The sequence below is a fragment of the Cynocephalus volans genome, chromosome 3 (assembly GCF_027409185.1).
Source record: "Cynocephalus volans isolate mCynVol1 chromosome 3, mCynVol1.pri, whole genome shotgun sequence".
NCBI lineage: Eukaryota > Metazoa > Chordata > Mammalia > Dermoptera > Cynocephalidae > Cynocephalus > Cynocephalus volans.
The window spans coordinates 10,598,666-10,615,422 of NC_084462.1; the positions used below are offsets into that span (position 1 = coordinate 10,598,666).

At 36.3% G+C, this 16,757-nt stretch overlaps 1 protein-coding gene across 1 annotated transcript in view; it reads right to left on the minus strand.

Moving 5' to 3' along the window:
- Positions 1–733: 733 nt before the first annotated feature.
- NLRP11 (NLR family pyrin domain containing 11) overlaps positions 734–16,757 on the minus strand; it is a 45,341-nt gene continuing 29,317 nt past the window's right edge. Inside the window, exons 6-9 of the mRNA XM_063089924.1 lie at positions 11,814–11,984; positions 3,570–3,740; positions 3,155–3,325; positions 734–947 (exon numbers count right to left, since the gene is read on the minus strand). Coding sequence (XP_062945994.1) covers positions 734–947; positions 3,155–3,325; positions 3,570–3,740; positions 11,814–11,984 — 727 coding nt within the window. The remainder of the gene's footprint in view (positions 948–3,154; positions 3,326–3,569; positions 3,741–11,813; positions 11,985–16,757) is intronic.

The window sequence follows — 16,757 nt, forward strand, 5'->3', positions numbered from 1 at the left end:
TAAAACCTACCCAACTTTAGTAATTATTTCCTCTGACCTCTGGAGCCATCTTAAATACAATAGCTCCAAAAACTTAGAAATGAGGCATTGTGCATACTCATATGGTGTCAGAGCTGGAGAAGTTGTTGAAGGATGCCCAGTTCCCAAGTCTCTCTTCTGAAAGAGATGGTAAAAAGCAGAGGCTTTTTCTAAAATCACATGAACTCCACACTTCTCTGCAGTTTAAGAAGTCATCCTTCACTCTGTGCAACTCTCACAAATTTGTGAGCAGAGAAGGGGAAGACAAGAGAACACATGCCAAACGAGGCATAAGTAGTAACAGGGATGAAAGTGCTGAAGTAGAAATACAAAGTAAGGAATGAATGCAAAATGAATGTTTCCTTTCAAGAGATTCCCAGGGATACATTTTGACAACTCTACTTACACAAAAAGTGAAAGGATCACGTCTCCTTCAGTTCAGCTTGTAACTCCATGAAGTCACCAAGAAAAGAATCATGCTCCTACTTTTTTCCAATGAATCTTAATCTTTTATTACTTTATATAATCCTTTCAATACTCCTGTGGGACATTACTTTTACAAAGAAAGTGGTGGACTTGATCCACGTCACAAAACAAAATCAAATGGGAAATTGTAACCCTAATTTTCCTGCATCCCAGTCACAATAGTTTATACCATATATGTTTTACGTAGAACATAATGGAAGGGGTTGCCCAGTGACTTTAGTTGACTTCTTCATGGTCTAAACTCCCTGGGCATTTGGAAAGAGATTAAATGCCAAGTAAAATTATGCAATGGATCTGGCTGAGAAGGATTTGGAAGATCAACCACGACCTCTCTGCCTTTCCTTTTAGCCCAAGATTCAGACACAAAGACCAGTTTGGTATTTTTCTCTTTTACAGCCATCAGCAACTTCTGGGTTTCTGTACCCACCTCACTTATTTGAAGCCTGAGGAAATACAAAGGGAGAATTCTGTTAATAATAATACATGTTATATTTCAACATTGTTGCATCAGTGACTAATTCCCCATATGTCATCATTTGGGCATTTGGGGAGTATCTTATGCCACCTCTGAGTAAAAAGAAAAATCTGTTCTAGACTAAAAACCTTAAGATAGAGATCTGTACATAAGCATTAGAAAATAAGGCAAGGATTCCATTGGGAGAACAGTTTGAAGTTATTAGCAGTAACCACTATTACTATGTACTTAATAGTTTACATATATATATATATATTTATCAGTACATCCCCACAAGTGGTACCATTAATTATTTTACAGACTACAACACCAAAGGTCAAAGTTTTCAGCTAAAATATGTTTACATGGCTAGAGAACAGAAACACACTTACTCCGGAGCCTATGCTTATAACACTTAATATAGTTTCTTCAAATGAAGGAGAAAGAATTCATTGTCACTTTATTTTGTGCCTTCTCTGTATGTAAATTTTCTAATTAGCATGTAGGTGCAAATCTCTTTGTAACCTGAAATATGTTTATTTATATGATTTGCTTTTGCTGAGTACCTCTGTGCTGGGATAAAACATTGAAGGGGAAAAAATTCCTGCCATCATAGATCTAGTTGAAGGAGATGGACAATAGATAGAGTAAATACATAACATGGAACATTAGAAGATGGAAAGAGCCCTTGGGGAAAATAAAGGAAAAAAGGAATTTGGAAAGTTTGCAATGTTTGAATGGGTTTTTCTATGCATCTGAAAGTTTGGCTCAATATCCATGTTTATAAAAAAGGTATCATTCAGAGAGGATAAGAAAAATCATAGTAGGATCCCAAGCACGTTGAGTCTGTGATCTAATTTAATATTTAAGAGTTCTGAGATAAATGTCCCTAGTTTCCATTTAAGAAAATTAAAGGCAAATGGGAAACTAGCTGCCCTGTGTGTACTTGATCAATGGGTAAGTCAGGATGCTTGTAATGTTTTTGAATGAATGCTCAGTAACCTGAATATTGTTGTCCTTTAAGAAATGAGGCAGGTAGAAATGGAATGCAAGATATTGCCAGAGGTTTGTAGATAAGCGGATGGAGTGTGAATAGAAATCGTAGCAGGTAGCTTCTAAGAGGCTTCCAACAATCTTTACTCTGTGGCAGTTACACCCTTTTATAAGTCCCCCCCCCCTTGAGTGTAGGCAAGACCTGTGATTTTCTTCTAGCCAATAGGCAAAAATGATGAGATGTCACTTTCTTGACGAGTTTACATAAAATTGTTACTTCTGCCCTGCCAACTAACTCGCTCTACTGCCTTGCAAGATTTGATGCAGAGAGCAGCTGTTAGAGCCATCTACATGCAAGGAACTGAGGGTCATCTCCAGCAAATAGCCATCTAGGTACTGAGACCCTCAGTGCAAGAGCCTTACAGGAGCTGCATTCTGCCAATACCACATGAGCTTGGAAGCAGATTCTTTTCTAGTTGAACCCAGCCCTGGATGACATCTTGATTACAGCCTTCTGAGAGATCCTGAAGAAGACCAGCTAAACTGTGACTGGACTCCTGACTCACAGCGACTGTGAGACAATAAAGGTGTGTGTTGTATAAGCCCTAAGTTTGTGGTAATTTGTTATGTGCTAATAGTAACTATTACAAAAAGGAAGAGAATCTTTGCCTTACAAGAAGGAATTTAATAGGTTTGGAGCTACAAAACAGAAGACTGAAAATTGGCCATTTTCGGGCCGAGCCCGTGGTGCACTTGGTAGAGTGCGGCGCTGGGAGCGCAGCGATGCTCCCGCCGCGGGTTCGGATCCTATATAGGACTGGCCGGTGTACTCACTGGCTGAGTCACGAAAAGGACAAAAAAAAAAAAAAAAAAGTAAAATTGGCCATTTTCCTTCTCTAGTAATGAGGTACACATCAAAACATGGGAAAGTAAGGTAGAAAATATGTACGTATAGGAATTTTTTTTTATGTATATCAAGTGTAACAAGTGATACCTACTGTCACCTTTTACTCAGCATGGACTACATACTTTGCTCTAAGAACATGACATACATTCTCAATCCCCCAGCAGGGGAGACTATTCTTCTCATTTTTTTCTTTAGGTATTTGAAGCTAGCAAAAGAGTTTATCATCATCTTTTATGCCCTAGACCATCTCAACACAGATTTGTCACCATTCCCAAGGAAAATAGCATCCAACTTACCCAAGTGTTTGAAGTACACAATGTGGGTGTCTCAAGCCCTTGAGAAGCTGCATAATTCCTTTATCGCCCAACTTATTTTTAAGCAGATTGAGTTTTTTCAGTGTTTTGCTGCTGATTAGGACAGAGGCGAGAGACTTACAGCAGGCACTGGTTAACCCACACTCTTCTAGCCTGTAACAAGGAAGTGCCCAGTGAGGTAGGATCCAATCGTATGGCAGGCAGAACAGAACAAGACATTTACTAAATACCTCTCTCACAAGTTCTAGACAAAAGAATTCACCATGCAATAGAGCAGCATGTCAAACACAGGCCATTATGTCTGAATTTTCATTTCCCAACACACTCCCTTTTGCACCTACCCCTTCTTCAGCTTTTCTGAGCTTCAGACAGGAAACTTTCCCCACAAGGTACCTACCCAATATTTTCTAACTTGCAGTTTTTATGTTTCAAAGCATTACATAGCAACTCCATTCCTTCATCCTGTATATTATTGCTCCCAAGCTCCAGGCTCCTCAGGTTTGGGTTATTAATAATAGCCAAGGCAATATCCCCACAGACATCACTGGAAAAAAAACAACCAGACAGCCTGCAAAAAGATAAGCACAGGCTAGAATCATGACTGCCTATCTCAAAAGTTTTATATCATGAAGTGCTAAGTGTTCTTAGATCTGTCTTGACATTCATAAAGAAGTGACTCATTAAGGGACAAGAGCAGGGTTAACATCCATAGAACACTTATAACATACCAGGCATTATTCAAAGCTCCTCATGCCTATTAACTGGCATGAAGATCATAAGGCTCTTATCCTGATTTTACAAACAAGGAACCTGAGTCCAGAACATTTTAAGCATTTTTGTCTGAGGACATAGTTAACTGAAAGTCACATTTCTAAACCATACAGGTAAGTTTTCATGATACTAAGCTTGAGTTCTGAAGAATTATTTTAGGCAAGCCCTTCTGACATTTGTTTTCCTACCTTCCAGTTCTCGTGTCAAAAACCAACATTACTGATTCCAGAGGCAAGATGGCAAAATAGAAAGCTCCAGTGATCATCTCCCCACAGCTACATCAATTTTGGACATCAATGCAGGGAAGAACCTCCACAAGAGCTAAGGAAACCAGGTAAGAGATCACAGACCCTGGTTTTAGCATTATAATAAAAAAGATGCATTGAGGAGGGTAGAAAGGACAAAATAGCATTGCTCGCTTCAATCCTCCCATAACCCTAAGCAGCCTGAAGAGAGACAACACCCACTCAGGGGAAGGAGAGGGAAATGAGTGCAGGACCTGGAAGGGCCCCAGTCCTAGCAGCCACACCACACAACACCAGCCACCATTCTGGGGCAGGCCCACATGGAGCATTTGGACTTGCTTCAGCACAGGTGGAAACCTGTAGCTCTGATGTGATGAACTAGGATCTCGACCATATCACTGCCAGCTGACTGCAGTGGCTTCAAGCTAGAAATAAAGCTCAAAGATAGCCAGGCCATATGAGCGTGGGCCTTGTGCATCCCTTTCCCTGGTGCTGGTCCCAACAAGAATCAACATTAAGGAGTCACATGTGGCTGCAGCAACCCTCCCGTCCCCCCTCCCTCAACACCAGATAGCAAAAAAGGAGAGAGACATTGTCCTCTTGGGGAAAATAGAGGAAAGTAAATGCTAGAAGCTGCCTTGGAGCCAAGGGCATGGACCACCATGGTGAGGCCCATATCCAGGCAGAGTGCAGTAGCACCTAACCCCAAGCCCCCAACTGTGGATGGAACATCTGGACATACCCCAGCCACAGGTGGAAACCCATAGACCAGAACTACCATCTTTAGGACCTTCTTCAGTACATCCAGACCTAAACAACAGTGGACCTGTGGAAAACCTGGGTGTAGACTGACATCTAATGTTGAAAAAGTGGCAACACACCAACTGCAGATGGAACAAACCCAGGCTTAGGAGAGTGATCTATCACTGAAAGAGGAGCAGTTAACTCAGGTTCAAAGTACACAGCACATCTGCTTAAAAGCTTCAGAAAGAGAGGCACAAACAAAGCTAGACAGCAAAGACTAGAATAAATACTTAATACTTCAATACATAGACATTGTTACATGGCCACAAACATCAAGAACACTCAGGGAACCATGATGTCATCAAATGGCCAAGATGCCAAAGATTGACCCTAAAGAGATGACGATGTGTGACCTCCCAGAAAGAGAATTCAAAATAGCTGTTCTAAGGAAAAAACAAGCTTCAAAAGAACACAGAGAAGCAATTTAGTAATTTATATATAAAAAAAAGGAGATAGAAATTTTTAAAAAATCAAACAAATTTTAGAGCTAAAATATTCACTAAACCAAATTAGAAATGTAAATGAGGTCACAAACAGCAGAACTGATCAAGCAGAAGAAAGAATTAGCAAGCTTGAAGACAGGCTATTTGAAAATACAGAGGTAGAGTGAAAAAAAGAATGAAAAATGACCAAAGTCAACAGAAATTTCTGAACAGATTCGAAAGACTGGAGTCTTTGGGATCATAGAAGTTCTGAAAAATTGAAAAGGTGTAAAAGACTTATTCAAAGAGAAAATAACAGAAAATGTCCCAAATCCATAGAAAGATACAAATATCCAGGTACAATAAGGTCAAAGGTCACTTGTCAGATTCAACCCAAATAAGTCTTCGCAAGACATATTGAAATCAAGCTCACAAAAGTCAAAGACAAAGAGAAGATCCCAAAAGCAGCCAGGTAAAAAAGCAAGTAACACAAAAGGGAGTCCCAATTTGCCTGTCAGCTGACTTCACAGCAGACACGTTATAGGTCGAGAGGGAAAGGAATGATATATTCAAAGTGAGGAATAAAAAACGTTGCCAACCAAGAATATTATACCCAGCAAAACTTTCCTTCAGAAACAAAGGAGAGAAGAAAACTTTCCCAGACAAACCAAAGCTGAGAGAATTTGTCACCACCAAGACCTGCCCCACAAGAAATGCTAAATAAGTTCTTTAAACAGAATGAAAGAGGCACTAATGTGCAACAATAGAGAACATCTGAAAATATAAAACTCACTGGTAAAAGTATGTAAACTAATTCAGTATATTCAGATACTGCTCCTGCAAACAAAGCACAAACCAGTTATATATCTAGCATGAATACTAAATGATAATTAGTAAAAATAATAAGAACTACATTAATTTGTCAAGAGATAGGCAACATAAAAAGAGCAAAGTGGAACAACAAAAACCTTAATGGGGAGATAGAGATAAAGTGAAAAGTTTTCTTTAAAATATTTTTATTATTTATTTCTTTATTTTTTATTTCTTTTTCCATCTTCACAAAGTTAAGTTTCTACTAGCCCAAAATTAAGTTGTTATAACCACAAGATATTTTTTCTAAGCCTTATAATAACCACAAAGCCAAAATCTTTGTGAGATTCACCAAAAAATAAAAAGCATGGTTCCAAAACATACTAATAGAGATAATTTCCAAATCACAAAAGACAGAGAGGAAAGAAAACTAAACAACGACAACAAACTAGAAAACTAATACCAAACGGCAGTAGTAGTTAGACCTTACTTATGAATAATTACCTTAAATGTAAATGGATTAAATTCTCCAGTCGAAACACACAGAGTGTCTGAATGGTTAAAACAAACAAACAAACAAGACCCAACCTTGTGCTGTTTAGAAGAAACTCACTTCGCCTTTAAGGACATGCACAGACTGAAAGTGGAAGGATAGAAAAAAATATTCCATGTAAATTGAAACCAATGGACAGCAGGAGTAGCTATGCTTATTTCAGATAAAATAGACTTTAAATCAAAAGCTGTAAAAAAGAGACAAAGGACATATATAACAATAAAGGGGTCGATCTGCAAAAAGGATATAAGAACTATAAATAAATTTATATGCACTGAACATTGGCACACTTAAATATATAAATCAAATATTAATAAACCTAAAGGGAGAGAGACAAACAAAATGAAGGACCAAAGTCATGTGATCATATCAATAGATACAGAAAAAGGTTTCAGTGAAATTTAACATCTCTTCATGACAAAAACTCTCAACAAGTTAGGCATAGAAGGAAAATACATCAAAAATATAGTAAATCCACAACTGACATCATTTTGAATAGGGAAAACCTGGAAGCTTTCTAAGCTCTTGAACAAGACAAGGATGCCCACTCTCACCACTTTGATTCAACATAGCACAGAAAGTCTCTGCCAGAACAATCATGCAAGAGAAATAAAGAAAGGACATTCAGATTGGAAAGGAGAAAGTTAAATTGTTCCTGTTTTCAGATGACATGATCTTACATATAGAAAACTCCAAAGACTCCACAAAAAAAGTAATAAATGAGTTTAGTAAAGGTGTAGGATATAAGCACACACAAAAATCAGTAGCATTTTTATACACTAATAGCAAATTATCAGAAAAAGAAATAAAGAAATCTCTTTTACAATAGCTACAAAAATAATACTTGGAATAAATTTAACCAAAGAAATGAGTGATCTCTACAATAAAAAGCACAAAACCTTAATGAAACAAATTGGAGAAGACAAAGTAATAGAAAAATATCCTGTGTTCATAAATTAGAAGAATTAATATTGTTAAAATGTCCATATCACCCAAAGTGATCTATAGATTCAGTGCAATTGTTATCAAAATACCAATGACATTCTTCACAGAAAATAGAAAAAAAAAAATCCTAAAATCCATATGGAACCACAAAAGATCGCGAATTGCCCAAACAGTCTTGAGCAAAAAGACTAAAGCTAGAGGAATCACATTACTTGATTTCAAAATATACTACAAAACTATACCAGAACAGCATGGTACCAGCATAAAAACAGACACATAGACCAATGGAACAGAATGGAAAACCCAGAAGGAAAACCAATGCACCTACAGTCAACTGATCGTCCATAAAGATGCCAAGAACACAAACTAAGGAAAAAATAGTACCGTCAATAGTGTTGAAAAAACTGGATGGCCACATGCAGAAGACTGAAACTAGACCCCTATCTCTCATCTACAAAAACAAACTCAAAATGGATTATAGACTTAAATGTAAGACGTGAAACTATAAAACTAATGGAAGAAAACATAAGGGAAATGCTTCAAGACACTGGTCTGGGCAAAAATTTTTTGAATAAGATCTCACAAGCTACAAAAGCAACAATAGACAAATGGGATTATATCAAACTAAAAAGCTTCTGCATCGCAAAGAAAACAATCAATAGAATAAAGAGACAACCTACAGAATGGGAGAAAATATTTACAAACTACACATCTGACAAAGGGTTAATATCCAGGATATACAAAAAACCCAAGACTCAAAAGAAAAAAAAGATTAAAAATGGGCAAAATATCTGAATCAACATTTCTCAAAAGATGACATACAAAAGGCCAACAGGTATAAGAAAAAATGCTCAACATCACTACTCATCAGGGAAATGCAAATTAAAACCACAATGATCATCTCTCTTTATTTAGAATGGCTATTATCAAAAAGAAAAAAAAATGCTGGCAAAGATGTAGGAGAGAGGAACTCTTATACACTGTTGGTGGGAATGTAAATTAGTACAGCCATTATGGAAAACAGTATGGAGGTTCCTCAAAAAAACTCAAAAAATAGAACTCACATGATCTAGCAATTTCACTGCTGGGAATATATCCAAAGGAAACAGGACCACTGTGTCAAAGAGATAGCTGTACACCCGTGTCCAATGCAGCACTATTTATGGTAGCCAAGATACGGAATCAACTTAAGTGTCCATCACAAGATGAATGGATAAAGAAAATACGGTATATATACACAATGAAATACTCTTCAGCCATAAAAAAGAATAAAATCCTGTCACTTGCAACAACATGGACGAATCTGAAGGTCATTCTATTAAGTGAAGTGAGACAGGCACAGAAAAACAAATACCACACGATCTCACTAATTTGTGGAATCTGAAAAAGCTGATCACAGAAGTAAAGGGTAGACTTGTGGTTGCCAGAGGCTGGGAGAGCTAGTGGGGAGAGGAAGAAGGGAGGAGGATGGCGAATGGGTGCAAAGTTACAGGTAGAGAGAAGCAACTAGCTGCAGTGTTCACAATAATATGGTGCATGTCTCAAACTAGCAAGAACAGAGGATTTTGAAAGTTCAGCCAATTCCATGTATCGAAGCCTCACACTTTACTCCATAAATATGTACCATCATGTGTCCAAAAAATTTTTTAAATTTAAAAACCTACATTATTGAGAAGAGCCAAATTTACTGTTTTTATAACAAAGAGAATTATATCACGTGGTTCTTCTCACTCAAAATAAGCAAAGGTTTTATAATTGTCCACATTCTCCCACATGACCTGTCATCTTGTTTCCCCCATTTACATCTCTCCTATTATCCACGGCTACAATTCTACTTACTGCCTCACCACATTGGCCTTCTCGCTGTACCTTGAGCAGGGCAGGCTGTTTCTGTGTTAATGCCTTTGCACCAGCTATTCATTCTTGAAAGCCCTGCTCCAGTGATCTGCATGACTCAGTCCCTTTCTTCCTTCGAGTCTCGAGTCTTTGCTCAAATGTCCCCTTGTCAATGATGCTTACATTAACTGACCTTGCTTAGAGATGGCCACACCCCACCATTGGTACTCCTGATCATGTACCCTAATCTACTTTTTAGAAAAAACAAATTTTCATAGAACCTTCTACTATCTGATGCAGGAGTCAACAAATATTTTCTGCAAAAGGCCAGATAAATATTTTAGGCTTTATAGGCCACTCGGTTTCTGTTACAACTATGTAAATTTTTTATACTAGTATAAAAGCATTCGTAGAAAATATATAAATGAATGGCTGTGATCCAATAAAACTTTACTTATAAAAACAGGCAGAGGGCCAGATTTGGCCCCTGGCTGATATAGTTACCTAATACTTAGTCTAACACAACACATAATTTACTTATGTCTTATTTATTTTCTGTCTTCCCCAGTGCCAATACAAGGTCCATTAAGATATTTGTTTTGTTCACTGAGGTATCCAAGTCACCAAGAAGAGTACCTGACCCTTAGTATATATTCTAATTATTTGTTGAATAATTAAATATTAAAACAGATTCTAGAAAATTCCAAGTTTATCTTTCATTTAATAGCTATGGATCATTAACTATGTTCCAACCACATCCATGATGCCAAAGCACATCTATGTTTTCAAACTTAGAGGCAAAGGAAGTGTGATTAGCAATGTAGGATTTTATATGCCTATGGGAGCTCAAAGAACAGGCCCTAACATAGGTTTGGGTAAGCAATAGACAAAACGGATAGTTATACTTAAGGTGATTCTTGAAGGAGGACAGAAGACGTGTTTGGAGTCTACAGCAGAATTTAGCAAACTACAGTTTGTGAGCCAGATCCAGACAACTTCCTGTTTTTATAAATAAAGTTTTATTGGAAGACAGCTACGCTCATTCATTGACATATTTGTTCATGGCTGCTCTTGACTATGATGGAATTGAATGGTTGTGACGGAGTTGTCACAAAACCCAAAATATTTACTATCTAGCCCTTTATAGAAAACATCTGCTGACGCTTAGTCTACAATGTTGAGTGAATATATCTCAACGTACTGAGCACAAACAGGGCCAAGGAAAAAAACAAGGGTTATTTCATCTTCCCAGAGGCAGTTTCCTATAAACTGCAAGGGAAGCAAGATCCCAGAAATAAAGGATATCTCAGAATTTATTTTTCCTACCTGCCTAGTCCCAATCAAATTAAATAGAAACATGGATTTAAGTTATAACTACAAGGCAAAAAAAAAAGAAAAAAAAAAAAAAACTTGAAATAAAGTCAGATATCATAGTGCTGATTATATTCTTATTCAGTCTATTAAGCAGTTCCATGAAGGATCTCACAAGCCATAATGTTTCTAATTTATGAACAGGAGATGCTTTTATGATCTCAACTTCTCATATTTCTGAGCCAAACAAAGACATTTGAGGTAGGATATTTTCAAAAAGCGACTTCAAATTAAACAACTCCAAAGAATAAAAAAAAAAAACTTATTTTTAAAAACAAGTTATAGCTCATTGCCTCTGAGAGAATATGAGAAAGCTGGTTACTTAGCATCATTGAGGAGAGATACTCAGAATGCTGTAAAAGATTGTTGTCTATTTGTTCCTGAAAGTTTGGCCAAAGGCCATTAAATCACAACTAAGTTAGCTTATCACAGAAGCACAGTGTCTGGCCTATACCTAGCTGTGCTTCTAACACACCCCCTTTCCAATAAAGCTATTTTCCATCAAAGATGCTGCCATTATTGCTTACCACAAAAGATGCTCCTTTCCCCACAAATATGTAAGCCAGGTTAGGCTGAACTTTGGGTCCCTTCTTCTATAGCACTTTCCCATGGTATGTCCAACTGGGTCTGGCCCAGGCACCCCTTTCTGTGTGATAATGAGAGTCTAAGGAATTTTGTGGACTCTGTTCCTTCAGTTTGCCAATATATCTTATTCTGCTTTTATGCTGCCTATTGTTGAGAGCACATGCTGCCATACCCCCTATCACTCATGTCAGCATTGTTCACCATCTTAAAGTCTTTTCTTATTTGTATTGCCAACTCCACCACCCAAACTCTTACACAGCAGAGAAATGGCCAGGCAAGAAAACCATAGCAAGACTTACTCCAGCTCCTGTAATTTACAGTTTGGAAACATCACGGCCAAAGTCAAAACCAATACTCCATGACTTCTTAAGTAATTCACACTCAGATCTAGATGTTTTAGACTTTTCTTGACCATAAGAACTTTCCCAATGGAACTGCAACAACTTTGAGTGAGACAACAAAAGCATAACCTGCATGGGATCACAAACACATAAAAAATGGTGAGTTAATAACAGTATAAGTGCCTGAAAGAGGGTCGTGTGTGACCACCCAGCCAAAAATCCACAAGTCTCTCTGTCTTCTGCTGCTACAGCCCCAAATCTCTACTCATGACTTTCTTATTGGGAAAAGTAGATTTTTTAAAAGTATATAAAATAGTGCAGAGGGTGAAATATGAATGGATAATACAGAACAGGGCATGAGAAAAATCAAACTCCTGCTTCCACTAACTGGATAATCTTATAGAAATCACTTCTGTGACTTGGTTTCCCCATTGTTTGATATGAACTATTTGGTCAAATTTAATCCTAATTATTTTAAAAGCTCTAGATTCTGAAATAGTTATTTTGCTGCATACAAGTGACTATAGGAAATGTTAAAAAGTTTTGGAAATAGAGGAAAAGTAAAGACAGAAGGCACACTTCAAGCCCTTTGGTCCTGGATCTGTAAACCCATTTTGTGGTATCCACCTAGAGTTTTGTTATTTAAATTTTAATTTGTTGCCAATATTTGAAAGTTTATTCATTTACAGTCTGGATTTCCAGGTTCTGTCTTTAAAAAAGTTAGAAATAAACACACTAGATCTTTGTTATCATATAGAAGATTGGCTAGATTGGAAGTTGGCAAAATACAGCCAGCAGACCAAATCCAGCTGTTTTTGACCAACCATGAGCTAAGATTGTTTTTTTCATTTTTCAATGATTGGGAAAATAATCTAAGTAATGAAAATGTTTCATGACATGCAAAAGTTATATAAAATTCAAATTTTAATACTTATATAGTTTTATTAGAATAGAGCCACACCCATTCATTTACATATTGTCTATGGCTGTTTTCTTGCTGCAAAAGAAGAATTGAGTAGTTACTATAGAGACTAAGACAGCCCATGAAGCCCAAAATATTTACGAACCAGCTCTTTGATGAAAATCTTTGCCGACCTCTGGTCACAGTGTTGGCACAATCTTTCTCTTTAAACATGGCACGTGCTATTCTGTTTGCTACAATACCTACTCACCTTCATCATTCATTGGTTATACCGGCCTGGTAACTGAAGGCCCTGGCTTTCACATCATGCCTCTACAAAAAAACTCTTGGAGTTTATAAATGATTTCAGAAAGGTAGCAGGATACAAAATCAACACACAAAAATCAGTACCATTTCTATTCTCCAATAGTGAACATGCAAAAAGAGAAATCAAGAAAGCCTGCCCATTTACAATAGCCACCCAAAAAATAAAATACTTAGGAATAGAGTTAACCAAGGACGTGAAAAATCTCTATAATGAGAACTACAAACCACTGCTGAGAGAAATTAAAGAGGACACAAGAAGATGGAAAGATATCCCATGCTCTTGGATTCAAAGAATCAACATTTGTCCATACTACCCAAAGTGATCTACAAATTCAATGCAATCCCCATCAAAATTCCAATGACATTTTTCTCAGAAATGGAAAAAACTATTTTTTTTGAATTGCCAAAGCAATTCTGAGCAGAAAAATAAAGCTGGAGACATAACACTACCTGACTTTAAACTATACTAAAAAGCTATAATAACCAAAACAACATGGTACAGGCATAAAAACAGACACACTAATCAATGGCATAGAATAGAGAATCCAGAAATCAACCCACACACTTACAGCCATCTGATCTTTGACAAAGGCACCAAGCCTATACACTGGGGAAGAGACTGCATCTTCAGCAAATGGTGCTGGGATAACTGGATATCCATACACAGGAGAATGAAGCTAGACCCATACCTCTCACCATATACTGATATCAACTCAAAATGGATGAAAGAATTAAATATACACCCTGAAACAATAAAACTTCTTAAAGAAAACATAGGAGAAACACTTCAGGAAGTAGGACTGGGCACAGACTTCATGAATACAACCCCCAAAGCACAGGCAATCAAAGGAAAAATAAATAAATGGGATTATATCAAACTAAAAAGCTTCTGCACAGCAAAAGAAACAATTAACAGTTAAAAGACCACCAACAGAGTGGGAGAAAATATTTGCAAAATATACATTTGGCAAAGGATTAATATCCAGAATATAGAAGGAACTCAAACAACTTTACAAGAAAAAAACAAGCAACCCAATTAAAAAATGGGCAAAAGAGCTAAGCAGGCATTTCTCTAAGGAAGATCTACAAATGGCCAACAGATATATAGGAAAATGCTCAACATCACTCAGCATCCAGAAATTGCAAATCAAAACCACACTGAGATACCATCTCTCCCCAGTTAGGATGGCTAAAATCCAAAAGACTCTGAATGATAAATGCTGACGAGGTTGCGGAGAAAAAGGAACTCTCATACATTGTTGGTGGGACTGCAAAATGGTACAGCCTCTATGGAAAATGGTATGGAGGTTCCTCAAACAATTGCAGATAGATCTACCATATGACCCAGCTATCCCACTGCTGGGAATATACCCAGAGGAATGGAAATCATCAAGTCGAAGGTATACCTGTTCCCCAATGTTTATTGCAGCACTCTTTACAATAGCCAAGAGTTGGAACCAGCCCAAATGTCCATCATCGGATGAGTGGATACGGAAAATGTGGTATATCTACACAATGGAATACTACTCCACTATAAAAAAGAATGAAATAGTGCCCTTTGCAACAACATGGATTGACCTAGAGAGAATTATATTAAGTGAAATGAGTCAGGCACAGAAAGAGAAATATCACATGTTCTCACTTATTTGTGGGAGCTAAAAATAAATAAATAAATACACAACCTGGGTTGGGGGGGAAGAAGACACAACAATTACAATTCCTTGAAGTTGATATGATAAGCGAACAGAAAGGACATTGTTGGGAGGGAGCGGGGGAGATGGAGGAGGGAGGGAGGTTTGGGTAATGGGCCACAATAATCAACCACATTGTATATTGACAAAATAAAATTAAATTAAAAAAAATTACCATTGACATCACTACTGCAACTGTTTTCACGTACTTCTTTTGACTGTTCTATGCATAGCTTTGTTTACTCCAGAAAATCAGGATTTTCTCAATTATTTTAAATAGAGTAATACAGTTTTATAACATTTTATAAAATCATTAACATTTCAGTCGTTCTGAGCTCTAAACTGAATGGTTGTACTAGATTTAATAAACTGTTACCTTTTGCTAATGTCCACATTCACAACACGTAATATTCTTTAATGTTGTAATACATATTTGTTGTCAAGTTCTTCAACTTGTTTATTTCACTAGGGTATTTTTCCAAAGATAGAATACCTGGATAAGGTTATTATATCATTCTTGAAATTACAGAATATTTTAAAAATACAAAATTAAGCAATGCTACACTGAGTCCGTGCTACCAATCCCTAACGCTCATGAGCAGTTTTATTTGTTCTTTATTTCACTCACTTTTCCCTGGTCATATTTTGAAACAAATACCAGACCTCACATTTTTTCATCTGTAAATATTTTCACATTTGTCTCTAAATAGTAAGGTATATTTTAGTGTAATATTTTTATTATACCTAAAATAATTTTAAATATAGATTTGATCTTTTAAATTTTGTTGAATATTGAATTTGTATTTGAAAAAATTAAATATAATCTTTTAGTAGCCACTGTTCTACTTTCTACTTCTAGAAGTTCAACTTTACTGTTATTATTATTTTTAGCTCCCACATATGAGTGAGAACATGTGGTATTTTCATTTCTGTGCTGGGCGTATTTTGCTTAATATATTTTTCTCCAAGCTCTTCCATGCTGCTGTAAATGGCAGAATTTGATTCTTTTTTATGGCTAAGTAGTATTCCATTATGTATATATACCACATTTCCTTTATTCAATCATTTATCAATGGACTTTTGGAGGGGGGATAATGAGAGTTGGTTGATGGACACAAAATTACAGCCAGGTAGGAAAAATAAGTTCTATTGGTGTACTGTAGTGCTAGTCATTAACAATAATTTATTGTATGTTGTCAAATGGCTAAAAGAGAGGAGCTCAAATGTTCTCATCACAAAGAGACACATTTTTGCAAAGATGAATTTGATAACCACCCTGATTTGATCACTATACGTTATTGTATTGAAATATATACATGTATTGAAATATAACTCTGTACCTCATAAATATGTACAATCAGTACATTTTAATTAAATAAAAAACACATAAGATTTTATCTACTTTCACTGGATTCTAGACAGTGACTATAAGTATTTTTATGTTTACAAATTAGAGCTCTCAAAATTATATATAGACACTAATTTGGCTTTCTTTGACACCAGTGATGTGGGCTATATTCTTATTTGTATGATAATATGTGTTTATTTTTTTAATGGACATATCAAAGCAAAACATGAAAATAATCTAAAGAAATTATCTGCTGTTTTTGTAAAAGCTGTTTAGAAATCACTATCAACTCATTGGGATACTAATATTTTCCAGCTCTCAGATTTGGTTAAGACTCAAAATTTGACCTTTTACAGGTATTTTACTTAGACTTCTGTGATTTCTTTCACTGCTCTTAGTCTTGGAAATTCCCTGTATACTTAAATAGTAAATTACAGAAACAAAAAAAGGGGTTTTTTTTTTTTTGCTTTAATTTATCTGGATTATTGAAAATGTAAATATTGACTACAAAGAATTTCACAGCAACAGCTTGTGAGGTTGATAAAAATGTCCTGAAGTTAAATAGTGATGGTGGTTATATAAGTTGAATATACTACGAAAACATTGAATGTATACTTTAAATAGATGATTTTTTT